The following is a 22,896-nucleotide window of genomic DNA, read 5'->3' as shown; positions in this document are numbered from 1 at the left end:
TCAACTAATAAAAATCGTTTATTTTCCATTTACTTATAATTAAAACATATTTGGCACTATCTTTGGTAAAATATACATCAAAAACTTAATTTAAAACTATACCTCAGGCACTTGTCCCACCGCTGGCGAGAAAGCGAAGCTATAGACTATTTTTAACCGACTTCAAAAAAGGAGGAGGTTCTATGTTCCAATGTTTGTATTTTTTTTTATGTATGTTCGCCGATTACTCAGTCAATTGTGGACCGATTTTCAAAGTTCTTTTTTTATTCGAAAGGGTACTCTTCTGAGGTGGTCCCATTGTCACCAAGTCAAGATCTGATGATGGGATCCTAGGGAAATCGAGGGCAAACCTCAAATTTTATAGGCACACCTATGGCGATTTTGGCAAAAAAAAATTTTTAACAAAAAAGTAAAACCAACTCCAAAAAAATAACAAAACATGGAACCGACTACAAAATCCTTGAAAATATTTTTCTAGGTACGTACTAGCTCGAAGTCGGTGCCTCAGCACGAGCCAGTACCTCAGGAATGGAACAATAGTCGTCTGCCTCACCTACATACTATGGGTTTCAATCGATCCTGCTGGGTCGTGCTGAGTCACCGACTTCGAGTTAGTAGGTATCTATACCTAGAGAAATATTTTCAAGGGTTTTGTAGTCGGTTCCATTTTTTGTTATTTTTATATTTTTTTGGAGTCGGTTTTACTTTTTTGTTTCACTTCGATTGCGAGAAACAAATAGTCATTAATCTTTATGATTTACGCTCTACAAAAATTTCAAAGTTTTCGCGGTATTTTTTTTCCCGCCAGACATAGATATAACAAAACCGCATCGGCGAAATGATCCATACACAAACTGGAATAAATAGGATGGCACCACCTTCTTTGCGGAAAAAGCATAGAACTAAAACCACGTAGCACACACAATCACAATTATTTTATGCCAAAAACTAAGCAAGTACTGGCTGTTTGAGTTTATCTAAGTCACTCGAAGTAAATTAAAAAAATAATTACTTTTACTCCCTTTACTCCCGCCTCGTAAGGCTATATTGACCTACTTTTAGAGCATGAGAAGTGAAAAAGGCTTTTATTTATTTATTTAAAGCCGATTCCGCATCGGTAGGTTTGGGGAGACTACAGGGCGAGTGATCGCTCATCGCTCTCTTATCTACACTCGTTAGTCTCCCTGGGCTATACCTAAAGCCCAGCGACAAAACTATAGAAACTATACGCACCCTCTTCTTGCTGCTCGTTAACAGTACCTACCACTACCATGAGTTTACAGTGACCGTACTCGATAGCGACGGCGTAAATTATTTGTAGAGGCGCTGTACAATTCTCCATACAAATAATTTACGCCGTCGCTATCGAGTACGGGCACTGTAAACTCATGGTAGTGGCACTGGTTTAAAGCTCAACTCGCTTCTCCTTCATCGTCGGTGGTGGGGCAACTGCCTATGTAGTACCTTACTAAATATTTCCTTGTCATGGCGGGGACATAGAGCCGTGAGATCTTGATAATCTGCGACTACACATACCTACAACAGTTTCTGGTAGACGAACGATTTTTTTTAAGCCGTAATTGCAGTCACCAGCACCAATATCTGACACAACAAGCATGCATAAATATCTGATACGACTCTATTTCTAGGACCGGAAGGACGTGTCAGATATTTTTGCACGCTCCGCTGTGGCAGATATTAATGCTGGTGACTGTACTTCAGGATCGTTATAAATTAAATTAATCTATAGGGTTCTACAGGATAGTACTGAAATGTATCCTATATAGTTTTCAGAAAAAAAAATGTTCGTTCATATAAAACGATGAGACACGAACACTTTTGCGAAAAATATTTTTTGGCGAAAAACTAGGATCCCGTTTTGACATTAACCGAAATCGATAATATCGATATATGAAGCTTGTAGCACTATCCCTCTTACACTATAATACTCTATAAAACACTATTAGTGTGAGCGGGGTACCATACAAAGTTCAACAAGATCTATTCCATAGATCGAGATCTACGGAGTGTAAGATCTTGTCGAGACCCATTGACTATTAATTAACAAAATAATTTATTGTTTGGTTAAAAATAAAACAATTAATATTGTCAGCTTAGTGTCCTTCATATACTACCTAAATCAGAACACCCCCCCCCCCCGGGCAGCACGTAAGTCTAGCGCTAACTGTTAATTTCCATGTACGGCCCCTCCCGTCCCCCGCTCGCCCCGGGTTTTCTGCAGGGACCTTAAGTCTTGAGATTCTGTTCAGATTTGAGCTCTAAAGCCCAAACGTGCTGCGGCCAGCCGGTCCGCCCGTTGCCTCTCTTCTCCGCAGCGCTCTGGAACAACGATATACTTTTTAAAACATAAAAAACCGGCCAAGAGCGTGACGGACACGCCCGAAATAGAGTTCCGTAGCCATTACGAAAAAATTAAGTAATGTTTTTCTAAGGATTTCGTATTTTGTGGGGAATATTCCAAGTGTAGGTATATTTTATACCTCAGGCTGCTATTTACTCTTAAACTACTAATAATTCTCATGCAAACTTAGCCGTTATAGTTTTCCTTGTAAGTTTGATATACTTACTACCAGCACTTTGTAGGATATGGTGCACTGGTTGTAATAAAAGATAGTTTAACACTTACTGAACACTTCTTTACTGCGTTTAGGGAAATGATATACAGCTTTTAGATATTAAAAGTACCTATTTCTCTAGATCCGAATTATAACAATTTAGGGAAGCGGCGCTCGACCGCTCGACACGAACTTCGAGTATCGAGTTTCGTAGTAGCCCTGCTGGTGGCACTATACGAGTTGAGTGCATGCCCGACTCGCACTTGGCCAGTTTTATAAATAAAATAAATATCATGGGACAATTCACACTAATGAGGGCTATCGTTTTTTGTCTCACTAGATGGCGCACTGTTGCGTGAGGTTTTTAAGTATGGCTTTCAAAGTCTGTTATTACGGGCGTGAAAACAAAGTTTAGATTAAAATCATATTTAATACACCTTAAAAAAACCGTACCATAAAAATATCGAGCATGCCACAGTGTTGCATAGTCCCCGTTTTGTTCGGAAAAAAGGGAGACAAAGGTTTCCGAAAGACAAAACTGTCTCAAAACACAGACGTTCATTGCCCCGGAACGCATATTTGCCATAATTAATTTCAGATATTGCAAAATATTCACAAAATTATTCTAATTATAAATAAACCCGCTTAGCTCACCCAAAAACTATGAGATTTGACATTTCGGAGACCTCACGCTACACTAGCGCCTCTAGCGGCGAATTCATACGCGATAGCCCTCAAACATACTTATATAGATAAATACTACTTATTTATCTATCTAATGACGAGCAATTCTCGTATATACATTTCGCGGATCTCGGATTATTATTTGATGATATTCGATGAAATTTGGTATGTAGGGGTTTACGGGGATGACAAATCGTTCTAGCTTGGTCTTATCTCTGGGAAAACGTTTGTTATCGAGTTTTAGCCCGAGCAAAGCTCGGTCGCCCAGGTACTATACATATTAAACATCCAAGACCCGAGAACAAACATTCGTATTATTCCCACAAATACTGCCCCGACCGGGAATCGAACCCGGGACCTCAAGCTTCATAGTCAGGATCTCTAACCATTTGGCTATCCGGTCGTCAAAATGAGAATGAGTGAATGTAAAAATTCCCACTGTCATATAACATTCTTGTGGCCATCCATCCCAGCCTATATACGTCCCACTGCTGGGCACAGGCCTCCTCTGAGAACAAGATTGGGAACTTCACACGCACCATTGAATTGCTTCGCAGGTTAGTGCAGGTTTCCTCACGATGTTTTCCTTCACCGCAAAGCTCGTGGTAAATTCCAAATGTAATTCCGCACATGAATTTCGAAAAACTCAGAGGTGCGAGGTGCTCTGCTTGAGAGGCGATAGGTCAAACCACTAGGCCATCACGGCTTCACATTCACACACACACATTTTTGCACATGGTTTTAACTGTGGTGGCACTATACGAGTTGAGTGCGTGCCCGACTCGCACTTGGCCGGTTTCATTCGTTCCACGAAGCATTTTTTTCTGTCCGACCGCTCCGGTAATAGTTTAACGAGCGGTAAACACGCGTACCTGCGCACGCGTCTGGTATCCGTCGCAACGCGCCCGTGTTTATCCTAAATAAGTTTCTGTTGAAAACATCACAAGCTTATTTGCTCGCTTTACTTTTTGTTAACTGTACTTATGTACATTGTCATCTTAACTAGATTTCCGTAGCAAATTGCGAGTCGAAGTTTGTCCGTTGAGGAGTTCCGTCCTGCGGAGACGATCCAGGCCGTGCAATCACAATGTCACTAAAGGATTAATGTTTGTCACGCATTTACAAACAAAATATACTTAACAAAAAATTGAACCGACTACAAAAAACCATGAAAAAATGTTCTACCAGTCTGAGTCGGTGCCTCAGCACGAGCCAGCAGGAGTGGACCTATAGTCGTCTACCTCACCTACATACTATACATTGGTCTTCAATCACTCCTGTGAGGCGCTGACTTCAGACTAGTAGAAAATTATTTTCATGGTTTTTTGTAGTCGGTTCAATTTTTTGTTATATTTTTTTTCACGCTTTTTAGTGTAAATAATTTAAGATACAATAGTTTAATGTCAACTGCTTGATTTTATAAATTCTCGTGGGAATTCCTTGAAATTACATCGTGGTTTTCATTGACGTTAAATTAAAACACCCATGCCAAATTTCATGACTCTAAGCCCAGCTGTTGTTATTTCAAGATTTTATCTCTATCCCGTTGGCATATCGGGATAAAAAGTAGCCTATGCCAAATTTCATGGCTCTAAGCCCAGATATATCCTGTGTTAAAATCCAGGTTATAAACTAACTTTTTGCCAAATTTCATCTAAATCCGTCGAGCCGTTTCAGCGTGAAGAAGTAACAAACATACTCACTCACAAACTTTCATATTTATAATATTAGTAGGATTCTATGGCTTCACCACCCATTCCATTTCACCATATGCATTACGAGGAGCATAAATTGCTTAGCAACTGTGTTAAAGTAATTGAAATTCAACCCGTCAAGTACTTGTTATTGACTAGTAGCTCCGGTGGTCAAATGTGATCTTCATCATCAGTTCCACTTCACCAAATGATGATTTTCAAGAGTAAATGCACGAGTTACTACTAAATCCAAATTACCATGTGTTCCTACAATATTCGAAGAGTTCCCTCGATTTCCATAAGATCCAATCACTGAAAATTGGTCGAATTTAAAACCTAAATTGTTTTCAAAGAAATATTGTATTATATAATTATTATATTATTACGAGTATGGGTTCCCTCGTTTTAGGGTAGCGACGAAGGCATAGTTCAAAATGTCTAATTAGTTTTTTTCGTGTTTTAGTGTTCCGGAGCCAAAATGGCAAAAACGGAACCCTTATAGTTTCGCCATGTCTGTCTGTCTGTCCGTCCGTCCGTCCGTCCGTCCGCGGCTTTGCTCAGGACTATCAATGCTAGAAAGCTGTAATTTTACATGGATATATATGAAAACTATGCCGACAAAATGGTACAATAAAAAATGAAAAAAAATTTTTTTTAGGTTACCTGCCATAGACGTAAAGTGGGAGTGATTTTTTTTCCATACAACCCTATAGTGTGGGGTATTGTTGGACGTCACGACGTACGATGCCACAGACAGACAGTCTCACAGAGATTGGCGTCTATCTAAATACACCCCTCTTTTTCCGTCGGGGGTCACTCAACTCGTTTAGGGGCATACATGTCCAAAACTGTTCTAAGTTGGTTAGGTTATTGACACAGGCTTTACCTAGCTTAAAAGGAGACTCGAGTGATTAAAAATTGTTATGCACAAATCCGTACTAATACTAATCCATACTTACTTACTAATATTGTAAATGCGAAAGTGTGTTTGTATGTTTGTCCGTTTTTCACGTCGAAACGGAGCGACGGATCGACGTGATTTTTGACATAGAGATAGTTTATGGGCCAGAGAGTGACATAGGCTACTTTTTATCCCGGAAAAATGCACAGTTCCCGAGGGAACAGCGCGCGATAACCGAATTGCGAATTGTTAATGTTTTTTTTTGTATTATGCCACGGGTTAATAGAAATGAATTTAAACAGTATTTCTATAGATACCAACAAATTAAGTACTAAAAAATTCAATCAGCTTTTATATTGTTTTTGACAAATGTTATTAAATTAACATATTAGCTTAACTTGTAACACCAGAACATCACACGTGCCCCCAATTTTAAAGACATTACACGCCATTTAAATAGCCAGCAAAAAACGTGTAACCATATACTGGTTTATGGGAAAAAATGACGATTTTACGAACAAATTGTAAACACGTGCTGCTTGGCTGAATAGAGAATGCCGTTGTCTTGAGAAAAAAAAGTTAGTGAAAAAACATGGCTGCCGGTTTTGGCGCGAAGCTCTGGGGAATTAGTGTTTTTAGTTTTATTACAGCATTTATTTAACATGAAAATGTTTTGTATTTGTCGTCAAATCTTGAAAGTTAAGTTTTACCTGCTTCTAGTAATAGGATGTGTATCAATCAATCATTTATAAAACCCCATGTCATTGCCAATGTCACTTCATTGCATTAAAATCGGTCTCCCCGTTTAAGAGCTACAGTGCCACAGACAGACACCAATAGCGGTCAAACTTATAACACCCCTCTTTTTGCGTCGGGGGGTTGAAATAATCGCTGTATTAGGTACTTAATATATACTACTGCAGCATAATGCTGTGTCAAGTTCCTTTTCGACATCATAGAATGTTTTTTTCTGTAAATTGTGTATTTAAGTTTCATGTTGAATAAAGTTATGTCTATGTCTATTTATTCGTTGTAAACATGGTGGTTGGTTTAGGTGTTACTGTAAGCAATTGACAAAGCTTCAGATCCACATGTTTAGTCATAATGGGCATGCAAATGTTTACTTAAAATCGAATGTCCAATTACATAAGTATTGTGAAGAAACGAATGTTAGCTCATAATTAGTACAACTATCAATTTGAAATTGTTTTTGGATTTTTCCGTCAAACAATAATCTAATTTTTGACGAGCATTTGCCAGAGCGTTCCGTAGACCTACCAGCAAAAGTTAGTACCTACTATAAAATTCCTTAGAAAGTTTTCAAACACACTAATTAGCGTTTCATGTAGGTCCTGTAACATTGATGTAAACGTTTACCCGGGCAGGTTTTGGCACAATTACATGACTATTTCGTGACATAACCCTGTTATTGTTGCTCCATGAATTACATTTTAGTACTATAATAGTACTATAGTGGCGTTATGTAACGCTTTTCAAGGTTTTAACAGTGATTGTCGTGTCACTTACATCACTCGAAAGTCCAAAAAAAAATCGGAGTTCTCTTAATGGACTTTTCAGTGACATATTGGAAACCAGCGTGCTATTATAGTTCATCCGCAAACTGAGTGTATATTGCCATAACTGTGGGGACGCAGACCGGAACATGTAAAGAAAAAGTAGTAAAGGTAGAAAAAAATGAACTTTTTTTACAACAATAGGTAACTATAAGGGTTTAGTCCTTGCCTAAACACAAAACAACTTTTAACACAGTCATTCAATGCCAGCAACCCGCCAGTCGGTTCTCTGTTCGTAGGCGCTTATCGGCTATATATGAATGTATGTGTAGCTTAGCTAGTTAGTCGTGGTGGATCTAATGAGCTGTGACCTTAAGATATATACTCCACCGATAAGAGAGTAATTATAAGCGTGAAGAGAATAATTTTGGTTAGCATACTCATTTATCATCATTTATTCATTCATTGCATATCACATTTAGTCATATGTGACGCCCTGCAAGGGCACAGCAACATGAGAGGTTACTACTACATAATTATATCACTCAATTATCGTCTTAAAAATATTCTACATACATTTAAGAGTATTATCATCTTATTAATTTGTTTCAGTATTCATTTATATTTTCATTGAAGTAATCTCTTAAGTTTTAAAATCACCTTTCGATGAGGACTGCTGAGCCGAGGTAAGAGATCTGTTTCGCCTGGTATTTGAACTCGCTTTACAAATAACTGTCAATAATTAACGACCACATATAATTACCATAGCCATTGTTGAATAATTTATTGGTTTGCGCAGCATTGCACGCTTTGCGCAGCTGCGCCAATATTGTTTATTGCAATTATCCTTGAGCGATCGAATGTGACGTACGAAGATTTTATAAAAAAAATATATTTTTTTTAGTACAGTTAAGGACTAATTAAGCCGTGGTGGCCTAGTGGTTTGACCTATCGCCTCTCAAGCAGAGAGTCGTGGGTTGAAACCCCGGCTAGCACCTCTGATTTTTCGAAATTCATGTGCGGAGTTACATTTGAATTTTACCACGAGCTTTGTGGTGAAGGAAAACATCGTGAGGAAACCTGCACAAACCTGCGAAGCAATTCAATGGTGCGTGTGAAGTTCCCAATCCGCACTGGGCCCGCGTGGGAACTATGGCCCAAGCTCTCTTGTTCTGAGAGGAGGCCTCTGCCCAGCAGTGGGACGTATATAGGCTGGGATGATGAAGGCACCATTTATTGGAGCATACTACCACAGAATCAAAAGCAGCTATCGAATACATACCTCACAAAGGATGTTTTTAAAGCTAATAGTATTTTTAATAATTACAATGGATATTGTAACTTATTACTAAGACAAAAAGGTTGAATTTATGCAGGTGGTAGGACCTTGTGCAAGATCCGCCCGGATTGCTACCACCATCTTGCTCGCTAATTCTGCCGTGAAGCAGCAGTGCTTGCACTGTTGTGTTTCGGCGTGGAGAGTAAGACAGCCGGTGAAATTACTGGCACGTGAGGTATCCCATCTTAGGCCTCTAGTTTGGCAACGCATCTGCAATCACCCTGGTGTTGCAGGTGTCTATGGGCGGTGGTGATCTCTTACCATTAGGAGACCCACTTGCTCGTTTGCCATCCAGTCCGTTTAACCGTTGAGTACCGTCCGGAGACGATCCTGGCCGGACTATCAGGATGTTTGTTTGTTTGTTTGTTTATACTCTTTATTGTACAAAAAGGAAAAACAAAAAGGTTACATAAATAAAAGTTATGTTAAGTACAAAGGCGGACTTATCCCTGCAGGGATCTCTGCCAGTCAACCTGCCACTGACTGAGTGGATGTCACTGCCAGATTAAAAATCCGCAAGAACCCGCTAGGAATGTAAATGCCATCTCTTAGAACAGAATTGCCAGATCTCCCATTTTTCTTCTTTTTAAACCTCCCTTACGTGTTAAAATTGCATTTTTTTTTTATACATTAATACTTTTGTGTGTTTACCCTTCCCGTATTACTGACTGTGTAAAACGTGCCGCGAGACGGGCGCGGGCTGAAAATCAGCAGGGCTACTCCGAAACTCGAAACTCGAAGTTCGTGTCGTGCGGTCCCTCTGACACTTACACTATTTAATACGAGAGCGAGAGGGACGGTACGATACGAACTTCGAGTTTCGAGTTTCGTAGTAGCCCTGCAGCGCCGCCGGTAGTCAACCGGCAGCATGTGAATGCTGAGCCTGAGCCTATGGCCACATATTTGTAACGTGTTTGTTGTTTTTTATTTTTGTATTTTGTTATGTTCATTGTATTTTTTTTAATGTGGCAATAAATGTCTTTTTTTTATTATTGTAGATAGGCACCAGATGTAGGTACCTAAGCCAAATTTCAATCTTAACTTGCAAGATTTGTCCCGCACGTAAACTTGAAATACCTACGGCTTGCCATTGAGATAGCTTTCATTAGACCTTTATGTTAGAGTAGCAATAAAGTCTATGGTCTTTTGAGTTTTGTTATGTCAGTATTGTGTTTTGTCTCGAATAAAAAAGATGGCTACCTAATAGTGCATGTTCTTCCTTCGTATCTCAATAAAGCAGCTTAACTGTGCTAAATCCTGTTTTACTCAAGAATATTATCACTTTTTTTTTAATATGAGAGGAGGAAAACCTAATCCCACTGTTGGGCACAGGCCTCCTCTCAGAATTAAACGCCTCGAATTGCTTCGCAGGTGTGCAGGATTCCTCACAATCTGTTCCTTTGTAAATTTCGCATATGAATTTTGAAAAACTCGTTGAACTCGCCCACGATCCTTGAGAGGCCATGGACCAAACTCGGCTACCACGGCTTTTTAACCCCCAACGCAAAGAGAAGGGAGTCTATAGAGTTGTAGCTCTCAAACGGGGGACTGATTTCGATTGTTAAAAATAAAGTTGTGTTAAATACTTGTGATGTATACATATCATTTAATAATATTGTAAATCTGACCTGAATCTACCTACCTCGTTGAGTTTCTTGCCGGATTCTTCTCAGCAGAGGTTTTTCCGAACCGGTGGTAGATTTTTTTTTGACATTCATAAGTGCTTGTTATAGCCTAAATTGAATAAAGATATTTTGACTTTGACTTTGATACAATTTCTTTTTTAAAATCGGTTCAGCCATTTTTGAGATATGTAATGTTTTTCTTTTCTGTAAATTGTGTATTATTATTTAAAGTTTAAACCGTGGTGCCCGAGTGGTTTGACCTATGGCCTCTCAAGCAGAGGTTCGTGGGTTCAAACCCCGGCTCGCACTTCTGAGTTTTTCGAAATTCATGTGCGGAATTATATTTGAAATTTACCACGAGCTTTACGGTGAAGGAAAACATCGTGAGGAAACCTGCACAAACCTGCGAAGCAATTCAATGGTGTGTGTGAAGTTCCCAATCCGCACTGGATCCGCGGGAACTACTGCCCAAGCCCTCTTGTTCTGAGAGGAGGCCTGTGCCCTGCAGTGGGACGTATATAGCTGGGATGATGATGATGATGATTTAAAGTTTGATGACGAAATAAAGTTATGTCTATGTCTATATTGAACTTTGAAATGACAATGTCAGGGATTTTTGAATTTTGAAGTTGGTTGCGTTATTTATTTTAATTTATTTAATTACGTAATTATTGGCATGGTGCAGTCCCCAACATAATACCCACTCGTCGTTTATTAGACTAAATCGCGCAATAATCGAATAAGTGCCCTCGGTCACAGTATAAAACAGTAATTAATCAATGAACGGTGTATTAGCGACTCTTTCCTCTGCCTATAATTAAATGGGTACGGTGACTAATTTCGCTAGCTCTTAGTTTTTCGGAAATCATGTACGAAATACCATTGTAATTCAAAAAATAGTTGTTATACGTTTTTTTAATGAGCAACCTATGGTTTTTAATATTGATAGTCATAATATCGTTAGTTATATCATATATCTTAATAAGTATCTGTAATAATTTTATTCTAAAATAACAAAGAATAAATTAAATAACTAAATTTATAACTAAGGCTAGTTCCTTAAAAATAAATTAAATTTATAAAAGGCCTCTTGGCACCACGTACATTTTTTTAGGAGAAAAGCTCTGCTAAGTAACACTAAATATTCATAAGAACACTTGGTACGCGAGTTTGACTCCCATTTGGCGATTTTTTTACTTTTTTTAATTGTGTCATTCATGCAATGCAGTTTGATTAATTATAAATACTTACTTTATAAAACTTTTCTGATTGTTCTAATCAGATTAAGAGAGAGAGAGAAAAAGAGAGAGTAACTTTTATTTACACATTGCTTGTGCGTCTTATGTAGAGAAAAATCGTAATCCAGCGCTTTGCAAGCGTAAATTTCCGCGCGGTACGCAGACTAGTTACTTCTGTATACTGTGACGGGCGATAATGTAATGAGCAACGCCCTCGGGCGAGAAAACAGACTCGTCTAATCTAATAACAGAGCCACATGGCCGCGATAACCGCTACTTTATTGCGCTGTCAAAACAGCTTTATTTCTAGGGGAGGCTGGGAAGAGAAATTTGTGAAATTCAATGAAGACAGTGTGTATCTTTTTTAGGGTTCCGTAGCCAAAATGGCAAAAACGGAACCCTTATAGTTTCGTCAAGTCCGCTTGCCTGTCTGTCTGTCTGCCTGTCCGTCCGTCCGTATGTCACAGGCATTTTACTCGAAAACTACAAGATGTATATCACTGAAATGTAGAGTACAGATGTCTGTAAAAGCCGCTATTTAATTTTGGTAGTTAAATTACAAAAATAAATATACATAGGGGGGGCACTCCATACACGTAACATATTATACACGTAATAGTAAGGTTTCTCAAAAACTTTTTTGATTAAGCGAAGATTTCCGGAAATAATCGCTCCCAAAGTACCAAAAATTTGCCCCCCCCCCCCTATCTTGTAAACCGTTTGTCCAAAAAATATGGAAAGGTAACGCTAATAAATACTTTCAAACGAAAGTTGGTTTCAACATGATCGGATATATAACCGTTTTTTGAGTTTTTGCCGAAAGACTGCGCTTTCAACAAAAGGACGTAAGTGCCGTGAAGATACGGTCTTTTTCTGGTAATACATTTAAAGACTGTTAATCATCATCCCAGCCTATAACGTCCACTGCTGGGCACAGGCCTCCTCTCAGAACAAGAGGGCTGGCCATAGTTCCCACGCGGCCCAGTGCGGATTGGGAACTTCAACACGCACCATTGAATTTCTCGCAGGTTTGTGCAGGTTTCCTCACGATGTTTCCTTCACCGCAAAGCTCGTGGAAATTTCAAATGTAATTCCGCACATAAATTTCGAAAAACTCAGAGGTGCGAAGCCGGGTTTGAACCCACGACCCTCTGTTTGAGAGGCGATAGGTCAAACCACTAGGCCACACGGCTTACAAATAAGTGTTTTAATTGTGTTATAACGCACATAATATTGCTTGATTTTCTTCGTAATGGCTACAGAACCGTATCTTGGGCATGACCGACACGCTCTTGGCCGGTTTTTTATATAACAGTAACCTGTGATAGACCCCTATCTCAACTGACGAAAAGTACAGATGAGGCTAAAGGTATCTGTGCAATTATTTTGGATGGCGAACAATTTTTGAATTTTCATCCTCTGCTGTCAGTGGCTGATTGGCGCAAGTCCGTTGCGTTGAAATTATTGGCCCCACTCAGCCCACTTATTCCGGCAGGAGACCAGTGCCCCGCATCGCGTTTGTGTGATTGTGTGATTGTTTGTATGTACTAGCACATAGTCACACAGACACCCTTTATGTCTTTTAGTAGGAAGTTTTAAATACGTCGCATCCAAAATCTGGAACAATCTCCCGCCCCCACTGCGCTCTACTGCGCTCTCTATTGCTAGTTTTAAGCTAAAATTAAAGGATTGAATTGGCGATATTGTAATTGTATAGTATCATCATGTATCATGTAAACATTTAGAAATAAGTGAAATACCTAAATAAAGAAGTGGAAATAATTCCATTGTCAAATAATGAGATACATAACATGTACAAAGGCTAACTTATCCCTTTGCAGAATCTCTGTCAGACGGCCATAATGTACAACTTATTATTTGTATAACATATTTTCAAGGTGTCAAATAGGCATGCACCATTTTTTTTTTTTTCTTTTTCTCTTTTTTTGGCTGCAGCTGAAAATCAGCGCTGTGGTTCCGTACCTCAGCATTGCTGAGCTGCCAGCCCTTTCGGCTAGCTTTAAGTTGACCTTAATTAAACATTAAGTTATAATATGTACCTGATGTATGCTACCTACAAGTTTGCCGAATAAACTTTTTCTTTCTTTCTTTCCTTCTTTTATGCTTCTCTTATTATGAAGGCATACGATTGTGGCCAAACCACAATGTCACCGTTTACGCATTTTCGGCGTCATATAATAGCTTGTTTAGTAAAGGTATTTTAATATGGCCATGTTTATTTTTTCAGATGGTACGAGTCAGTCAAGTCCACAGCTCCAGGGTACTAGGAGGCAAATGGACAGGGCCTAGAGGCATTCAAGCATTTGGTCGACAGTTTGATGAAGAAGTAAACACACTCCAAGTTTTGTTTTCGTTCTCTCACACGTTGATTCCGTGCAGCGGATTGTATTTTTTAAGATATTTTAAAGCATAATAAATTGCATGATTTTTCTTGCAGGTCTAACTAAACTCTAAACTCTCTAAAAGCAGCGAGAATTCAAAACAAAAAAACTCTCGGCGGACATATATTGGTGCGGTTGTGCTCGGTTTTGTAAAATAAATATAAACTGTGATTATAGACATTGTATTGTAAATATTTTTGTGTGTAAATAATAACAGACTTTGTACATTTTTGAACATGAAAAATGTACAAAGACTTTGTACCTTAAAACTAGCTAATTTTTTTCTAATTCTAAATTAAATGAAGTATAGTGAAGTGGCGGTGGACTATTGCGGCTTTATGGACTTTAGCGAGCGTCATACATCGAAGTCGGCTTCATTGAGGTATGTTGTTTATGAATTGTTCTCTAGATATAATGCTGCACAGGCACAGATGAACAAATAAGCCACGGCCTTGGTAACAGTCACTATTCGAAGGTTTATTTAACAGTATATTATTCGATTGCTTGCATTGCTGATGTGGGTGCCAAGACTGCCAGGCTGAAATGGGACTGGGCAGGCCACGTCAGCCGCATAGAATCCAATAGGTGGGCTAAAATAGCCACAGACTGGATACCACAAAACGGACTTCGGCGGCGTGGCAGGCCCAGGCGTCGATGGCGGGACGATCTGGACGCCTTTCTTCGCAGCTGGTCAGAGATCGCCCAAGAACGGGTTGAGTGGAGGACATGGGGGGAGGCCTTTGCCCAGCAGTGGGACACCTCTACAGGCTTCTAAATAATAATATTCGATCAGTAACAGCTTATTCGCTCTGCCTTGAAGAACCCTAGGTTGTATATTGTATTTATCTGATAATGCAAACGATGGAAGCGAATTCCATTCTTTAGCAGTTCGCCTTATGAAAGACTAGCCCGTTGCCCGCGACTCCGTCCGAGTCGAATCCGTTTATCGCTATCCCGCGGGAACTATGCCATTTTCCGGGATAAAAACTATACGTCTTTCCCCGGGACTCAAACTATCTGTATACCGAATTTCATCTCAATCGGTTCAGCGGTTTAGACGTGATGAACATACACACAAACTTTTGCATTTATAATATTAGTGGGAGTAGGTATAACCAACAAACAGTTGGAAAACTCCCGACCTTGTCACTTCAAAGTTCAATATCTCAAAACGGTTCAACCGATTTTGATGAAACATGTCTAAGAACCATCGCTAGAATGATTATTCGCTGATTAAAAAAACACATTCAAATAGGTCCACCCGTTTACGAGCTACGGTGCCACAGACACACATAGCGGTCAAACTTATAACACCCCTCTTTTTGCGTCGGGGGTTAAAAACAGTGCAAATATTACGTAACATGGCGAGGATTTCATGTTTCAGTCATTGTCAGACATTGTTTGACGCGCGGAAACCCAAGTGTTTAGAGAACCTGACTACGGTCCCGGGTTCGGTCCCCGGCCGGGGCAGACATTTGTATGAATAATGCGAGTGTTTTTTCGGGTCCTGGATGTTTAATATGTATCTTAGTATATACTCGTATTTATCTGTATAAGTATGTTTATCCGTTGCCTAGTATCCAAACTACACTTAAGCGTAAACTTTGGCACAGTGTAAGAAAATGTAAGTTCTTACCCCCTTATTCATAAACGACAATCAAACCTATTTTAGTTAAAATGCCGCTAAAATTCGTTTGTCCTTATCTGTCACTTCGACATTTGTATTTGTTAGAAAGGGACAAAGCATTTGTTAGTTAACACAGGCTTGTTAAGTTTTATGAATAAGGGGGTTAGACTTTGGCTTTGGTTAGTTTGGGCAAAGTCAGTTTGGGACTAGGTCATCATCATCATACCAGCCTATATACGTCTCACTGCTGGGCACAGGCCTCCTCTCAGAACATGAGGGCTTGGGCCATAGTTCCCACGCGGGCCCAGTGCGGATTGGGAACTTCACACACACCATTGAATTGCTTCGCAGGTTTGTGCAGGTTTCCTCACGATGTTTTCCTTCACCGCAAAGCTCGTGGTAAATTTCAAATGTAATTCCGCACAAGAATTTCGAAAAACTCAGAGGTGCGAGCCGGGGTTTGAACCCACGACCCTCTGCTTGAGGCTTCAGCTTCGGCTTGGGACTAGGTCAATTGGTGTGAATTGTCCATGATATTATTAATAAAATTACATAGTGTACGTGGTTTAGACGGCCGGATAATTAAGATAAATGCAGATACTCAATTAGAGTTTATTTTTGAATGTTTCATAGTTTATCAGTGGAATAGCCATCAAAGCGCAATCTGGCCACATGTCTCGAGTGCGTTCTCTCGGGAGCGGCGCGCGCGCACGGCGCCGGCGCGGCGGCTCATCGCCATCATTCCATTCCAACCTTCTGAGCCACCATGGGACCATTTCACAGTAAACGTCATATTGTAAATCCCTAATTTACTTTGTTTTATTTTTGTACGTCTTTTTTTTGTGTTTTATGTTTTATGCCTTTTTAGGGTTCCGGAGCCAAAATGGCAACAACGGAACCCTTATAGTTTTGCCATGTATGTCTGTCTGTCTGTCCGTCCGCGGCTTTTCTCAGTGTAATTTTGCACGGATATATATGTAAACTATGCCGACAAACTAGTCCAATGAAAGCTTTGATATTTTTTTTTATGGTACCTACCTCCCATAGACATAAAGTGGGGGGTTTTTTTTTCTCATCCAACCCTATAGTGTGGGTATCGTTGATTGATGAGATTTTAGAGGGGGGCTCGATTTTAATGAAAATTTGCTCTTTAAAGTTGAATATTTTGCAAAAAAATTAATGAATCGAAAAAATCGTCTTTGCAAACCCCTAATGGTTTTAAAAGACCTATCCAACGATACCCCACCCTATAGGGTTGGATGAGGAAAAAAAAGTCACCCCCACTTAACGTCTATGAGAGGTACTTACCCTAAAACATTTTTTTAATTTTTTTATTGTACCATTTTGTCGGCATAGTTTACATATATATCCGTGCAAAATTACAGCTTTCTAGCATTGATAGTCCCTGAGCAAAGCCGCGGACGGACGGACCGACAGACAGACATGGCGAAACTATATAAGGGTTCCGTTTTTGCCATTTTGGCGCCGGAACCCTAAAAAAGTAGAATTAGGCTCCATTTCCACCAAGGATGTGCGAGGATGTATTGCGAGAAATGTTTAGTACAATAGTGACAGGTTGCTAGCCTGTCGCCTACGGTATACCTTAACCTGTATCCTCAGTCGCCTCTTACGACATCCACGGAAGAAATGGAGAGGTGTTATTCTAACCCGACACCACACGGGGATTATATGTAATAGATTTTGAGGAAAAAGTCTCTAAAATTGCGAACGGTCGGACGGACATGACGTAGGTACCTAACTATGAAAGGTAAGTAAATGTTTGCCACTTTGGCTACGAAACAGAAAATAATTTAAAATTTTAACAACACCTGCGTCAACACAGGTGACCTTTGCGCGATAACACGTCATGCGATAAAAAAAAATCGTTCGAAGAAAGCTTCTATGCAGTAATCTACAGAGTGTAACATTGTGTGTGTTGCCGACAGCTCTCCCACCCGCGCCTTCCTCGTAGCGTATACAGTTCCCTGCTCCGCTCAGCTGTTTCCACCAGAGATGTGCTGTGCGAGGATGTGTAAATGAAGCGTTTCTATTGGTTAATGAAAAACACATTCCTCGCAACACATCCTCCACATTATTGGTGGAAACGCTGCTTAAAGCATTTTTTTATATATGTATAACTGATCGTGATTGACCCCTAAGGCCCCAACTAACCTGATGTGAAGTGCAGATGAGGCTAAAGATCTCACTGTATTTACCTGCTCCCCCACCGCTGCCACCCATCCTCCCACCCACGCGTTCTTCCTCGCGTGGGGCACAATCTGCTAACCCCCACCATCCTCTCACCTGTGCGTGTCCCTCCTACGAGGAGGCCCAATGCTACCTGCTCCCCCGCTGCCACCCGTCCTCTCTCACGCGTATAGTTCCCTGCACCCTCATCGCCCGCGGCCCGCCTCTCACCTGCGTGTCCCTCCTCCGAGGAGGCGCGTGGTGCAGCTCGGCCCGGAACCCCCCCGCCGGCTCGCCATCTGTCTCCAGCACTTTCAGCAGGTAGGAGATGTATGATGTCGCCAGACGAAGCGTCTTGATCTGAAGGAGAAAGATTACAATATAATATATATCTACGAGTGTACGAGTTACGTTTTCTCACTAATGTTACGATAATAACTAATAAACCATTAGTGCATCATGGTGCATAATTATGTCGACGGCCAATCGTAAAATCCGCCAGATCATGAAATTCCTAAAAGTTGGCCAGGCATATCACGATGTGCCTGAGAAACTATACGGCAGATCGATTAGAGCAACGCATTCGGCGATATTCCTAGCTTTATACCGGGCACATCGTGATATTTCGAAAGAAAGAATAATTTAGGTACGAAGAGCGAAGCGAGGAGTGGTTAGTATGAATTGTGACCACAACGCACGAGCCGAGCGAGTGGAGCGAGCGTGCCGCGGCAGCGGCCGGCGAAGTGCCAGAACCGATATGGCGGCGTTTCATGATGCCTAGGAATTTCATGATCTGTCTAAACGTCACTAGGCTAATCGTTAAACGGTGCGTTTTGATCGATATGGCGGATGTCCCTTAGCCAATTTCATGAAATGGCGCCATTTCACGATATGCCTAGGAATTTCGTGACCTGGCGGATTTTACGATCGGCCGCCGATCATACAATGAATACCTAGCGATAAGACCGCCTATTGTTTACCCTGAATCTAAGTGTTTATATTATAAGTTTTTTTTGTACTGCTTTATGGTGTGCAATAAAGAATATTTGTATTGTATTGTATTGTGTTGTATTGCCCGAAAAATTGCGAAACTAAAGTGGCAGTGGGCGGGGCACATTGCTCGCAGGACGGATGGCCGATGGGCCAGAAGGTTCTCGAATGGCGTCCGCGGACCGGGAGACGAGCTGTCGGTAGGCCTCCAACAAGATGGAGCGACGACTTGGTTAAGATCGCGGGATCGCGGTGGATGCGGAAAGCACAAGACCGGTCTGAGTGGAGAGCCTTGGGGGAGGCCTATGTCCAGCAGTGGACGTCTTTCGGCTGACATGATGATGATGATGATGATGATGATTGTATTGTACCTCAGGGCTTACGCTATCTGTCGGGGGTGTACTGCTTGTTGTGGGTGCAGGTAACATCAACATCGTATGCGCACGCGCCGCGCGCAGTTAGCGCTGCAAACCGACCGAGGCAGCTAGCGTAGACCCTTACAGACTAACATACTACGTACCTACATATATAATTAATAAAAACAAAATATTCAAAACTAGCTAACGCAAAAGTTTGTATGGATGTGTGTGATTTTTATTACTCTTTCACGCAAAAACTGCTGAATTGATTTTAATGAAACGTTACAATAATATAGTTCATTATATCCGAATGACACATATGTACACTCGTAACTACTTTCAACTCATTACAAGGAAGTTAGAGCAAATGCAACTAATGTATACCCTGTTGCTGTTTTAATTTGGTATTTATGCTACATCTGTTATTTCGTCAGTTCGGCAATCCGCCAGTCCGCTAATCCGTCAATTTGTCAATCCGTCATCTCGTCATACCGTAAATTCTGTAGTCAGCACCAGTCCGTCTGTTTGTAGATCTATTATGCTCCGGATTGAAAGTTTTTTTGCGAACTTCCTTCCGCTGGCGTTCGTGTCGTCATAGTGGGTTGTATGTTTTTATATGTTTTAGTTTTTAAATGGGCCCCACTGAAAAACAGCGTTGCGGCTTGCCGTAACATTATGCTGAGTGGGGTCCACTTTATACTACGAGTATTCGATGTTATTTTTTTCATCTAATGTATTTTTATGTGTATCGAATATGTGTAAATAAATGTTTCTCTCTCTCTCTATTAGTACGTCAGTCAGTCAATCCGTTCTTTTTTCATGTGGTCAATGGTCTGGTAATGTTATTTAAAAAAACTGACTTCTGACCGGAATGATGGACTGAATTGGCGCCAGAATTACCGTGTAACCGATGTCTATGACAGTCTGCTATCAGGACGACGCGTGTGTCAGTCCATCGGTCAATGCGGATCTATATAAGTTGTGTCGGACGCGACATGTGCGCCAGCCAGTCAGTCAGTTAATCCATCAAGCCGTCTGTCAGTGCGTTAGTCAGCGCCCAAACTGAACAGTTTAACGTCATGTGCGACACATGGTTCATTCCGTCAGTCCTTCATTTCGTCATTCTATCAGTCCGTCAATACGTCATCCGTCATAACTGCTTTCATTCCGGCTGCTGTTCAGTCCATCATTTCATCATTCCATCAGTCCGTCAGTCCTTCTTTTCGTCATTCCATCAGTCCGTCATACGTCATTCCGTCATACTTTTATTCCAATTGTTAGTTAGTCCGTCAGTCCATCATTTCGTCATTACATCAGTCCATCATACGTCAATCCGTCGGTCCATCTATCCGCTATACTTTTATTCTAGTTGTCGGTTAATTCGTCACTCCATCAGTCCGTCAATTCGTCATCCCGTCAGTACGTCAGTTGGTCAGTCAGCGCGCACCTTGGACAGCTTGGTGTCGGGCGCGACGCGCGGGATGCGCGCGCGCAGCGCTGAGAACGCGCGGTTGACGCCGGCCGACCGCGCCGCCGTCTGCCGGAAACGGCGAGCTTTAGCTTTCTCATCAGAGATTGGACATTATGGAAAAACATAATACCTAGTCTAAGATCCAGTACCTATTAGAAATAATAACCCTCACCTGCTATATGATAATGTCAAAATTTTAACTTTAGAAAATATTAAAAAAATATAAAAATAAAGATTTAATAATTAAATATAATAGGACCGGATTTACCCAGGCAACCCATTTACAATATAAAAATAAATACGGGTGGCTCATTTAGATCGGTCAGTACGGGAAAGTCTGAAACTATAAAACATACGAAGATCTGTTCTTAGGCACCATGTCATCGATTTTAGTAACAAGAAAAACTGCATTCAAACATTTAAAAAAAAAAACTTGTTCTCGGTACGGGAATCGATCCGGGTCGTTTAAAAAAAAAACTTAGGTATGTACATAATTTCTACTTGGATATCGATAGTGTAGATCATAAGCAATAAGTGTTACTATGAAAGACGATATCTAGAATGAATAAAATGCCTTGTTTTCATATTCTTGAATAATGTAAGTTTTATTTTTCAAATCGTCCGGTTTCCATTCCCGAGTTGAGTAGGTACAAGATTTTATAAATTTATGAATGCAGTTTTTCTTGTTACTAAAATCGATGACCTAAGAACAGATCTTCGTGTCTTATTGTTTTAGACTTTCCCATACTGACAGATCTCAATGAGCCACCCGTATTTATATTTTTATATTGTAAATGGGTTGCCACTTGCCTGGGTAAATCCGGTCCTTTTAGATTTAATTATTAACTCTAACAACTTGGCAACCATAGTTATGAGATACTTTTGTCAAGGCAACTTTATATTGTTGGACAAAGAAAAATAACCAATCGTTTAAAAAAACAATTAAATATCTGAAGACAATATATTAATTATGCACCGCCTGTTTATACTAAAGAAAAACTGACGTAAAGCTGGCGGGTAAGCATGGAACATGTGTTAAGTATATGTTTTTTAAACGAAATATAATATCAGATATTTTAAATTTTGTCAATGAGATGAGGGGATTTCTAATACCGGATCTTGGACTATAAAACTGACTCAGTTATCGTAGAGCTTGGGAGTCTATTTCATTGGTGTCAATCATTGTGAAACGTGTGCATTCAAATCGTCCAAAAGTACAACAGAGTATAGTTTTATCCTGCTCTAACTGAGCTTTGTTACAATGAGTTAGAAGTAGTACGGTATAATAAATGGAATGTTGACGTCTTTTACTAACAGCTCAATTTGAAAACAACTTAAATACTACAATTAAAACATTATTAATTTAAGCCCTAGTAGCATTACCAACTTCAACAGTGTCGATCTACACCAGGTTTCATCCGACTGTCCAAAGGAGGGTTATGGTTCTTAAGCATCCCTATGTATGTATACATATACCGGGTGTGGCCTGTAACACGAGCAAATAATTAAAACATACATAGATCGAACTCGTCAAACTGAACAACATTAGTTAAGCGACTTTTAAAGATAATGGATTTAGATTTTCCCTTTTTCATACAAGTTAAATACTGTTATCAATGTACGCCATCCTAGAACCCAACTGACGTCGCCTGTCACGCTATAAACATCAAACATTTTGCTTTACATTGATTCTTCGAATAAACTTTAAAATGCAATAAAAATAAAAAACGCATTATTTTTTAAAAATCGCTGAACCAATGTTGTTCAGTTTGACGAGTACTTACAATCTATGTTTGAATTATTTGCTCGTATTACAAGCCACACCCAGTACACATGCACCATCAGCCAAATGTGGTCTATCATCTTAAAGTTGATAATCGTTTGCATGCCATAAAACAACAATACCAATAGACGTGTCTGTCAACTTGAAAGTTCGACTTTAGCGACGTATTCATTTGATAGGAACTTGTTTAAAAATTGATAGACCACTTATTTGGCTGATGGTAAGTACGTCAATTTCTTTGATCTTCTCTGTAGCCTAAACAGCTGGACGGATAACATATAACCGTCGAATTTGAGTCAAAGAATTTTAGACCACTCGCTATTTAGACCAGTTGCTTCTTAGACCAGTTGTTTCGTAGACCAGTCGTTTCTTAGACCAGTTGTTTCTTAGACCAGTTGCTTCTTAGACCAGTTGCTTCTTAGAACAGTTGCTTCCTAGACCAGCAATTTGCTACTAAGACCAGCTGCTTTTTTGACCGATTGATACTAACCGGCTAGCAAGACTCA

At 40.1% G+C, this 22,896-nt stretch overlaps 1 protein-coding gene and 1 long non-coding RNA gene across 4 annotated transcripts in view; one reads left to right on the top strand and one right to left on the bottom strand.

Annotated features, from left to right (window-relative positions):
• Positions 1-22,896, bottom strand: part of LOC141444755 (heart- and neural crest derivatives-expressed protein 1-like) — a 34,614-nt gene continuing 11,718 nt past the window's right edge. For 2 of the 3 annotated variants that reach the window (XM_074110390.1, XM_074110389.1), the window contains exons 6-8: positions 20,584-20,673; positions 18,019-18,147; positions 1-2,340 (exon numbers count right to left, since the gene is read on the bottom strand). In XM_074110390.1, coding sequence (XP_073966491.1) covers positions 2,248-2,340; positions 18,019-18,147; positions 20,584-20,673 — 312 coding nt within the window. In that variant the 3' untranslated portion in view covers positions 1-2,247. The remainder of the gene's footprint in view (positions 2,341-18,018; positions 18,148-20,583; positions 20,674-22,896) is intronic. The other variant, XM_074110391.1, reaches the window with a different exon arrangement.
• Positions 17,192-22,896, top strand: part of LOC141444764 (uncharacterized) — a 26,782-nt gene continuing 21,077 nt past the window's right edge. The window contains exon 1 of the long non-coding RNA XR_012453209.1: positions 17,192-17,255. This is a non-coding gene — a long non-coding RNA (uncharacterized lncRNA). The remainder of the gene's footprint in view (positions 17,256-22,896) is intronic.

Source organism: Choristoneura fumiferana, chromosome 30 (genome assembly GCF_025370935.1).
Source record: "Choristoneura fumiferana chromosome 30, NRCan_CFum_1, whole genome shotgun sequence".
Classification (NCBI taxonomy): Eukaryota; Metazoa; Arthropoda; class Insecta; order Lepidoptera; family Tortricidae; genus Choristoneura; species Choristoneura fumiferana.
This window is presented reverse-complemented; position numbering and strand designations above follow the sequence as displayed.